This window comes from Lytechinus variegatus, chromosome 3 (assembly GCF_018143015.1).
Source record: "Lytechinus variegatus isolate NC3 chromosome 3, Lvar_3.0, whole genome shotgun sequence".
NCBI classification, from domain to species: domain Eukaryota; kingdom Metazoa; phylum Echinodermata; class Echinoidea; order Temnopleuroida; family Toxopneustidae; genus Lytechinus; species Lytechinus variegatus.
In genome coordinates this window covers 26093631-26105206 of record NC_054742.1, presented here as the reverse complement: position 1 = coordinate 26105206, position 11576 = coordinate 26093631, and the positions used below count along the sequence as shown (strand labels likewise).

Sequence of the window (11576 nt, the reverse complement as noted above, 5' to 3'; positions counted from 1 at the left end):
CCTTACGATTTTCCTTGCGACTTGTCTCTGACCGGTCTGCGACTCTCAAGCTGACAAAAGCTGTGACGTCACATTTCCCCTCATCCAGTCGCTGACCAGCCGGGTCGTAAGGTGTGCGGTGGCCTTTCGACTTTCAGCTGTGTATTTATTTTACATATTCACATGTAATGGAGCAGGCTAGGCACTGATATGGTCTTACATATAACAAGATTGCATAGACTATAACAGACATCAAATAAAAATGTTATTTTAACAGACAACTTGTGATCAAAGGGTGTGCATCAAACTCCTATATTTAACAAACAGCTTCATCCAGGCTTCAAATAAAGGAAGCTCAACAAAACAACAATTAGTGTCAATTCCATGCAACTGGCAAAGACAATTAGGAAACAGTATCCTTTAATGCAGCGCTTCTCAAACGGTGGGCCGCGAGAAGCTCCAGAGGAAGAAAAAAAAATGGGGGAAAAACTATAGTATGTTTCACAGACCTGGACCTGTCTGACAGCCTAAATATTTTATGTTTGATCGGTCGGTCGTGGGTAAAACAAAGCTAAAGCATGCTTTATGCATGTTGTAATATATGGTTTCGATCTAACTTAGATGTGAACCTTATCAAGTTAATTGTCGCCCATTTATCGGACCTTTGCGAATGCAGTAAGTTCTTGAACTGTTTGTTTCAAACGTGCTTCCGGACTTTGAGTTCAAATTTCACGAAAACATTCTTACATCAAAATTGACACTTTTTAAAGTGATTTAAAAAGGGCCAGGGAGGAAACAAATTGAAAAGACTCTGAATGTAACTGTAAGAAAATATGAACCTGAATACATTAAATTTGGATTCATCATAACTGACAGTGATGCAAAATCATAAGCAATGTGTGTCGATTGTTGAAGGTATTCTGCATTCTTATTATTAATAACAATATGTTGTCATGGTTGTATACGTTTGGAGGAGGGGCTCAAAGGCCAGGCTACCTAAAGGTTATGGGCACTAATATGCCCATTATAATCTATCTTTGAGTCAAGACAAGTAGTCATATCGCTTTCTTAACATTTTGGTAGGTGGGCCTCGAAAAAAAATTGAGAGTCAAAGTGATCCTCGAGTAAACAAAGGTTGAGAAGCGCTGCTTTAATGCATTGTATGCAAACTGAATGTGCATTAAGACATACATAGAACTGTAAAAGGAACAATGAACAAATTTGTTAACACAACTGGACTGACCTCTGCTGTTTATGAATCTCATCCTAGGAGTCTTATTTTCAATTTCACTTTGACTGGTCATGCAAGCAGGATGCACAGAATGCAGTACAGATCTTGTACGAGGAAGATAAGAACTTGGAAATAAGATAAAATCACTGATGTTTTGAACAGAACACACACTGCATAGATTCCTCATGAGCGCAGGATTATGAATCGTCCCTGAAGAAGTACGTCTGAGACAACCATTTCAAGGTCAGGTCAAAGACTGTGAAACTGATTCCTACTGCAACAGGTCCCTTGATCCAGTTCATACTGAGCCCCTTGTACAGGCCTCCAATCACACCACCTTCCTGCACAATGTTCCTCCCTGTATTCAGGACAGAGTCATAGGAGTACTTGGTAATTCCTGCCGTCTGCATACGTCGTCTGATGACATCCAAGGGATAGGATGCTGACTGGCCGCACAGACCTGCAACTGCTCCAAACGCAAGCCTTTCTGTAGGACTTGGCTCCGCAGCATTTGTGTACTCTATTGAAGAATTGAAATAAAGGAAATGTCACTTTAATCAAAATTCATGAAGAGAGTAAGTTTTATAGACTTGATACTATCAAGGACAAGGGTTGTTCTAAAAGCTTTTTTTTTCCTGCACCTCTGAATTCAATCAAATTCTGTCAAATATCAAACTCTTTTCCAATGTTATTGCAATTAATGTATCAACACTCCAAAAACTAATGATATTTCCCTTACTTTAAGATTTCTAAGCTACAGTACAGTGTATTCAATTCAATTTGAAGACTCATCAAGTTAATATTGTATAATTCTTTTGGAAATATCAAATCAATGTAGATGACTCATCTAAACTGTATGATCATATAGAAAGAAAACTAATCAAAATATGGAACCCAAATATCTCCAAGACCTAATCTCCTTTCCTTCCTCTTCATCTGTCCTATCCCTCCGCTCATTTTTTCTTTAATCTAAACTATGACCCTCGCACGAACGCTTGATATGGGGATCACAAGTTTACTGTAATTACTCCTGCCGTCTGGAACAAAATCCCAACCCATATCCAAAATGCTATCTCTGTGGAAATATTCAAATCCTAACAGTTAAAGGACCAGTTCACCCTAGCCAAAAGTTGATAAGAATAAAAAGATAAAAATCTAACAAGCATAGCACAAAAATTTCATTAAAATCAGATGAAAAATGAAAAGTTATGACATTTTTAATTTTAGACGCAATCAATTATATAAAAAAGAAATATATTTCCAAGTACAACATAAGATTATAAGGGTTGGCATATAGAAATAGAGGACAGAAAGAAAAAGAGAAATTAAAGTGAGGTATGAGATATGGGGTGGAGCGATGGGAATGAGATGAGTTGAATCATGAAGAAACAGGAATAAACGTGCAGCAAAGTGTGAGTATGATAGGAAAGACAAAGAAAAGAATGAGATTTTTAGCAAAAAAGGATACCATACAGTAGACTTAGTAGATTGGATAGGAATGAAAGATAAAACAAAGAAAAGATTGAATCAGAGGGATGAAAAAAAAGAACTATCAGGCAATTAATTACTCTCTATATAGTACATAAAAATGTTTGTTTTACAACTTACAAGTCAAATTCACAATATTAATCATACAATGTCTACCAGAGTAACATCTAAAAGTACAGCAGAAAATATGGGATGGAAAAAGTGACACGGGAGAAAGAAAATAAGGATGAGGGGAAGAAGGGATACACAAAACAAGAAAGCATTCATAAAATGCAATTATTATTAAATGAAAAGCAAAATTGAAAATCACCTGAGTGTTCACATGTGTGAAACTTGCATTTAATATCATGCAAATATAGGATTGTAAAATATCAAATGGTTCATGAGAAGTCTTATCAATTTGATTCAATTGGGGAATAAATCATTCAAAGGTAGGTAAGTGCAATGGATACAACAGCATACAAAATAATAACAACATACATATTGACCTTACACTTTCAGTTAGGTCTATGCGTATTGGTTTGACTAAAACCTAATTGCACATTATTACTGTTTGTGCTTTTCAGCATTTTCATGGCTAAAGTTTAATAGTCAAGCATAATGGAAAACACCCACACACCAAATGTGACATAAATTAGTTCATGGTTAATCATAGCATGGTGAAATGTATCTTATAGGCCCAACTGGAATTAGTATACATCAAGTGCAGTCAAAATAAAAAATCATTATTCAATGAATTTTTACAAAAATATTTACCAATGCCTGTTGCTTCATAGTTGGGTTCACACCGTATGAGTTAGCATATGTACAAAATCATATAAAATAAAACTGAGCAGTTCAAAGTATGAAATCCTCTGAATGACTTACCTCTATGTCGTTTCTTGAGGGTTTCATATGTGAAGAAACTGATGCCCCCATAGGGTATAACACCTAGTACTGTAGGGAGAAAACCTCTGTAGAAACTGGACATTCCATCCAACCTGAGTGTCATTAGGAACATTGACAAGATCCCTTTGTAACTAGATAAAAACAAATGAATTTGATCAGTTTCACATCATTTCCACAATTTTTCACTCTTACACTACAGTGTGTCCACTTAAATGGTCCACACATTGCAGTTATATGGGGGCTTGTGAACCTTTTTAACTCAGAAAGCTAAATGAGATGGAGCATGTATGAGTGGTGGGGTCACCACAAAGGTGCAACGGTAGAGGGCGGACTATTATGGATCACATCGTCTAGAGGTAAATTAGGTTTATCTGATTAACATCTTGGTTACAGAAGCATCAACAATAGGATACAAAAATATTCTAGACCTGGAAATGGAAAGCTCCCCAACACTGAGTTGCAGTGAAAGTTAGAAGGAAAGTGCATTACCAAATTCTCTCTGACCAAAACAAAGATTGTTACATGGAATGTAAGGAAAATGCATGAAATAGAAGGACCGTCCAAGTATTGAGGCAGATTAAGATTATGAATTACAAGAAAGGCTTGCCAAGACTACCCCACCCCACCCCATCCCCCCTCCAAAAAAAAGGGAGTAATGGGTCGCTGAGAAATAGCACAAGTGTATCCTGAATCAAATATGACAAAGAAATGTATGGACCAATGCACAAGCCTAATAGAGTCACTATTGTTCCCAGACAATTGGGGCCCTGAAATGCTTTGTAGGATATGATGCTGGACATGTGCCTGCATAGGGTAGGTTGGGAGGGGTTTTTGTTATTCTGTTACAATCTTTTTCTCACTTCAATTAATTTGAAAAAAATTAATATATTTTCTTTTTGTTCTTTGCTTCCACTTTTCAATATCACAGCTGCACAAGAAAAAGTCAATTTTCAGAAAAAATTATATTTTCACCAAAGAATATGGGAAATCTTTCAAAATGTAGTTGATGAATATGAGAACCAGCAAAATGCTTTGATAAATTTTGCAGACTTCTTTTTTCAAGGTATCTCACAAATAATGAGGGAGACTTGGTAGCTGTACTATCTGAGTAACATACCTTGTTCTGTGAGTAACTGCCATCCTAGCCCTGAGGACATCCAATGGATATGTCAAGGAAGCTGCTGTAACACCTGCAAGAGACCCTGCCAAAAATCGTCGTGCAGGGGTTAGGTTCCTGCCAGAAGAAGATGGTAAACAGAGGATTGTAATTCTAAATATTTCAAGCAGAAAGCAACACACACAAAAAAATACATGAGAAGAAAGAGTAGAAAACAAGAACCTTCATTTGCACATCTGTTGAAATAAGATTTTACGTAACTTTGAAAAACATATAGGAATACATTGATTAACACATGGTGTTGGTCAACCAATCTTCTCTTTGAAGCAATTTGTGAGTATGTATTATATATTGCACAAGGGGAAAGGGAGGAAAGGTGGTTGCTGCTCATTCTGTAATTTTTGCACCAATCTGATATTTTGCAGCTATAAAAACTTAGTCTGAATAAGTCCAGTTAAAATAGGTTAAATGCATCTTCAGATTGATATTGTACATGGTATCAAAACAATCCGTGGTAGTTTGAAGGAAGGCACACATCAAATATTCATTCAGATAAATGTATCTGTTGCTCCGTGCAGATTGGCTCACTCAAAGTGTAGTCAAAATTACCAAACCCTTGCTTGCTTAAAAGCATCACTGCCATCTAACTCATTTGGTATAACAAATCAACAATAACTAAAACCAAAGATAAAAACATTTTGAATGTATGTCATGATCATGTTTCATCATTACCTGCAATAATTACACTAGATGTGACCACTTCTGAAACAATTCTCACAATATAGACTAATACTAAATGATTCTACACATAAATTAAAACCATTCGTAAGATGTGAACACCTTTCAACATGTTCTATTCTTCATAATATTTCATCGTATTTTGATCTTCTACTTTAACATTTAAGGAAAAAACCACTCTGACATCAAGGTGTTTTTATTAAAAGTCCACCCCAACAAAAAGTTGATTTGAATAAAAAGAGAAAAATTGAACAAGAATGTTACACTGATGATTTCATCAAAATTGGATGTAAAATAAGATAAAATAATGACATTTTAAAGATTCACTTAATTTCACAAAATAGTTATATGCACATCCTGATCAGTAAGCAAAATAATGAGGAGACTGATGACGTCCCTCACTTTTTCTTTCGTAGTTCATTATATGAAACATTATTTTTATTTTCTCCTCTTTGTCCACTGAACCAAAGTTTAATTCCGCACTGATGTTGTGTAATTACATTTCTTTAACATTTTATGGTTCAGTCTTTTTTTGTAATATGATCACTTCGGTACTCTATAATCTGGCGACAAAACACATACTGTGTATTTTGGGTGTTGAGGAGTTTTTTGTACTGTTCATGCGCTGCATACTGGATAGCAGCATATGGGATGATTCGGACCATCGTTGCTGAATTACCCCTCCACAATGCGACCAATCCTTCCTTCTGGTACACATCTCTAAGAACACCAACTGCATTCCTTACAGAAAACTTCATATCTGATGCTAAACAAAACAACAACACAAAATAAATGAATGAAAGGTTGTGATTAGATACATGAACAGTAAATAAATATTAACCGGTACATCTACAGGTATACAGAATGCACTATCGACATCTAATTTAACATTTCTAAGGGGAAAAAAAAGGTGACAATCATCATGAAAGACCACTTATTACCTAATTATTTGCAAGATCCAAAACATTTGGAAGGGGAGGGGGGTGGGTGGGGACAAAAACCCAAACAATTCCAAAATACAATATGAGTGTATCAAGTTAGAAGCAAGTTTTACCCTTGAGATTAACAGGCACCATGAACACACATAACTTCCATGAAGGGATCATTCATACATGATGTATTCCATGATAACCAATGAAGGTACTGGGTATTCACTTTCAGGAGGGGAATTAAAAGCTGTTCTTGAGGCACCTCTGTTACTTGTGAATGTCAGATTTAGGTGCACATTAGGAACAAACTACTAAAGATTTTTAAAGCATCTGAGAGTGAGATAAAGTTCTATGAACAGATTAAAAAAACAAGTGGAATGCCTCTGGCGGTCTCAGCTGCATCACACGATTCAATATAGCAGCAGTACTGACTTTGAAAACTACAATAGTTATTCACAAAAACACCATTCATATAATGATACAATACTACGTTCATTGACATTTGACCTTGATCATGTGACCGTGATACTTGATTTCCCCTGTATCCACATTTTATACACTTTATCTATAAAATTTGAAAGTTATGACAGCAATCTAATAATTACCACTAAAATGGCTAAAGCTCAATGACTTTAAATGACCTTTGACTTTGGTCATGTGACCTGAAACTCGCATGATGATACTTGATGACTCTTAGTCCAAGTTTTATGAACTAGACCAATATAATGTACTTACAGAGTTATGACGGTAATTCAACAAATACCCCCAACATGGCAAAAGTCCATTGACCTTTGACCTCAGTCATGTGACCTGAAACTCACACAAGATGTTCAATGATACTTTGTTAATCTTATGTCCACGTTTTATGAACTAGACCAATACACTTACAGAGATATGATATCATGAACTAGGTCCATATACTTTCTAAGTTATGCCGTCATTTCAAAACTTAACCTTTGGTTAAGATTTAGTGTTGACACCGCCGCCGTCGGAAAAGCAGCCCCTATAGTCTCACTCTGCTATGCAGGTGAGACAAAAAATCAACTGCCCAATCGTACTTACCACATTCAGCATTTGAAATCTACAATTCAACACACTTTCACAACAATCTGTCCACTGATTGTATAGGCAATTTAATCAAGATATCAAGGCTGTACTTCCATTTAATATTTTCTTCATAAATATGAAAGCTAATTTTCTATTATTACATGGTATTTAACCTAGGGAAATACTTCTCTGACTTTTTCATTTATTATCTAGTGTATTGAACTTACTCTGAAAGAGAATTTTTGTACGATCCAGGGGAGCAATGACCGATTTGGCAACAGCTCCAGCAGCTGCCCCAGCCAGTAGGGATGAAACAATCTTACGCCAAACATTTCCCTAAAGGAACAATAAAAAATGAAATACACTCAATACTTTAAAGTTGATATACAAAGGAAATAAATTTCCATAAATTTGGTATCTAAGCAAAACCTACATCCTTTATAACCTATTTCAACATCAACATATTAAATCACAAAAATTCTCTGGCTTCTTAATATCCTCGATTGAAATGCACCAAACCAGCCTCTTCCATGAGTGTGAAAACTCTGCATTGTAAATGGGCCAGTATGAGTGATGTCACATCATGGCATTATATTGATGTGCACAGAAAACAATGCAAGGACCTATAGACAGAAACTTGGCTGTTATGAGGATTACTTTCAAAATATCAGAGTATGAAACCCCCGGGGGGGGGGGGCACTCGACCAAAAAGTGGTGGGGGTGTGCCGCGGGCGAGACAAAAAACAAGGGCCTTGTAGCGGGCTTATTGTAAAAAAGAGGGTCTTAGGAATGGGCTCGGAACGACAAATGAAAACGGGGGGTCCTTGGAACGGATCGCCAGCGTGTGAGTGCGTATACATGCATCCCTATGGAACGGTCATGCGTGCATGATGCAGCTAGCGCGGCCTCCGCCGGGGGAGCTCTGCGGCCGCTTTTCACCAAAATTGCAGCTCATTCAATGCGATCGGAGCGGCGTAACGAAAAATATGCGAAGCTTGGAGCGGATTTTCTCTCTCCTTTTTTTCTCGATAAGAAAATGCTATGCCTTGGAGCGACTTTCTTTGTTCTTTTTCTCAACAAGGCAAAAATGCTATGCCTTGGAACGGAAATTTGAGTGTGAAAATGGGGGTCCCCTCCGCGGCACATACCCACTATGCATTATATACTGAGTGCCCCCCCGGGATGAAACCTGTCTAATGATATTAAAAGGCCTGGTCACACCGCCCAAGCGTTGTTGGAGCAGTCGTGGAGCGGCAAGGAGAGGTCGAATTTGGACAACGCTCGTCACCGCTCACAAAATTGGGGAAAAAATTGAAAACATGGGCATTGTCTTAGCTGAGCTTTAGCGGTGGCGAGCGGTCGCGATCGTTGGTTTAGCGGTGACTCGAGTGTTGATAGAGTGGAGTTCTGCGCATGCGGGCATCGCACAGTGAGCCAGAATGAGTTGAATGTGCGCCAAAATTATTTTCCGTGTTATATTTTTACTGTAGAATAAGGGTAATTTTGGGCGTAGAATCGACTGAACATAATTTAAAGCCCATATGACGTCACTTTGATACCAAACTTTGATTGGCTGCTATATAAGGGTATACATTTCGTCAGGAAAGCTATGTGTTTACAGTACAATTTGGGATGGTATAAAAACACTGAAATGGTGTGCTCCAAAACTGCGTATTTAGGGTCCAATTTGAGCGAGGTTTGGGAGGTGGGCACCTGGGCGATATACTAGTAGTTTAACTTGACCTTTTGACCTAAAAATCAATAGGCTTCCTGGGATCCATGCTGGTATCAAAATTATATGACCCTAGGTTAAGATATACTAATTTATCACGTTTACAAGGACTTCAGAAGGGCAGGGTGCTACATAAGCCCTTGCCCGATTGCCCGGGGCAAGTAAAAGTTAAAGTCAGGCAAATGTTTTGAATTAAAGACTAAAACTACTTGCCCGAATTGGGCAAGCAAAATTCTCACAGTAGAATTACCCAAATTAGGGTCGATATGATATACATGTATGTCAAAAGAGGGGGGAAAGGTCAATGGTTTATAAAACATTAATATTTTCGTTTGAGGAGGTAAAAACTTTGTTTACAAGGATTTTTTTCGGGCAAGCGAAATAGATTTTCAGGCAAGCATATTCAAAATATTTAAAAATTTACTTGCCCGAAAGGGCAAGTAAATCTAAAAAGTTATGTAGCACCCTGGAAGGGTGAGATGAAAGATGTCACTGTGACCTTGACCTTTTGACCTCAAAATCAATAGGCTTCCTGGGATCCATGCTAGCATCATACACACTAAATTATATGAGCCTAGCTTAACTTAAACTAAAGTTATTGTGTTTATAAGGACTTCAGAAAGGTAAGATAAAAACATGTCACTGTGAATTTGACCTCAAAATCAATAGGATTCCTGGGATCCATGCTCGTATCATACACACCAAATTATATGAGCCTAGCTTCAGCTAAACTGAAGTTAACGCATTTACAATAACTTCAGAAGGGTAAGATGAGAGCATGTCGTTGTGACCTTGACCATTTCACCTCAAAATCAATAGGCTTCCTGTGATCCATTCTAGCATCATACACACCAAATTATATGAGCCTGGCTTAAGTTAAACTGAAATTATCGCGTTTACAAGGACTTCAGAAGGGAAAGATGAAAACATGTCACTGTGACCTTGACCTTCGACCTTTTGAACTCGAAATCAATAGGCTTCCTGGGATCAACACCCAGTTATTATTAGCCTAGGTCAAGTCAAACTGAAGTTATCGCGTTTACAGTGAAACGTTAAAGGTCAAGTCCACCTCAGAAAAATGTTGATTTGAATCAATAGACAAAAATCAGACAAGCACAACGCTGAAAATTTCATCAAAATTGGATGTAAAATAAGTTATGACATTTCAAAGTTTCGCTTATTTTCAACAAAATACCGGTAGTTATATGAACGAGCCAGTTACATCCAAATGAAAAAGGTGCTGATGTCACTCACTCACTATTTCTTTTGTTTTTTATTGTTTGAATTATACAATATTTCAATTTTTACGAATTTGACGATTAGGACCTCCTTGCCTGAAGCACAAAATGTTGAAATAATGGAATTCCACGTGTTCAGGGAGGAATGAAACTTCATTTCACATGACAATGACGAGAAAATAAAAATATTTCATATTTCATATAATAAAATACAAAAGAAATAGTGAGTGATGTCATCAACTCTCTCATTTGGATGTATCTGGCTCATTCATATAACTTTTTTGTTGAAAATAAGCGAAACTGTAAAATGCCATAACTTTCTTATTTTACATCTGATTTTGATGAAATTTTCAGTGTTATGCTTGTTGAATTTTTCTGTTTTTATTCAAATCAAGTTTTTGTTGGGTTGGACTTGTCCTTTAATGGACGGTTAGACAGACACCGAGCCTGATACCATAATATGTCCCGTCTATGACAGGCATGTAAAAAGAGGCACAGCAGTCATTTAAAGAGTGGTGAAAGTTCTGACTCCAACCCAGCTCTGAACTTGCTTTATAACAAGGTCAGCTAGTTCCTAATTGTCAGTTTAGCCAACGTGGTAAAAGTGAAAACAGAAAGAAGGTGGGGCCAAGAACCTCAAGAAACCCAACTAAATAGCAAAACTTAACTTTCTACCAGTGTGAAATGCACATCAACATAAGAAGTGGTATGTGAGAACTTACATGGGATGATGATATCTGGCTGGCTTGCCTGCCATCACCCTTGAGGTTAACAGACACCTCGACCATGTGAGGATCTTCTATGAGTGGGACTCGATGCTGATGACTATCCTTACTGTTCTTCTCCTGAGCTCCTATGCTCACCTCGCTACCTTGCATACTAAAGCACCTTTACATGGAGGCAGTCTGCTTGTCTCAACTTCCCAGTGTCTCGTCTCCGCGACTGAAGTTCACTTTCAATCAATCTATTGTGTCATAATTGATGAGAACAACAGGTAACACTCTGTTATCATAATCCCTGATGACTTTCACACACCTTTCACTGTTATTCATACAAGACAATAGGTACTAATAAAGTTCACCATGCAGTGAAAAACACTCAATATGAAACCTTCAATCTTAATATTTTCTGCAAAAGAACACTAGCATATGATAAAAATCATGATCTTGACTTGTGATTGTGAAAATCA

The 11576-nt window shown here is 37.2% G+C and overlaps 1 protein-coding gene across 1 annotated transcript; it reads right to left on the bottom strand.

Annotated features, from left to right (window-relative positions):
* Positions 1 to 359: 359 nt before the first annotated feature.
* Positions 360 to 11364, bottom strand: LOC121410626 (mitochondrial coenzyme A transporter SLC25A42-like). Its single transcript, XM_041602843.1, has 6 exons — positions 11110 to 11364; positions 7645 to 7753; positions 6024 to 6207; positions 4704 to 4820; positions 3566 to 3717; positions 360 to 1730 (listed from the first exon to the last, which is right to left on the bottom strand). The coding sequence occupies exons 1-6, from the start codon at positions 11263 to 11265 to the stop codon at positions 1408 to 1410; spliced, it is 1041 nt and encodes a 346-aa protein (XP_041458777.1). The 5' UTR covers positions 11266 to 11364; the 3' UTR covers positions 360 to 1407.
* Between the last annotated feature and the right edge of the window lie 212 nt (positions 11365 to 11576).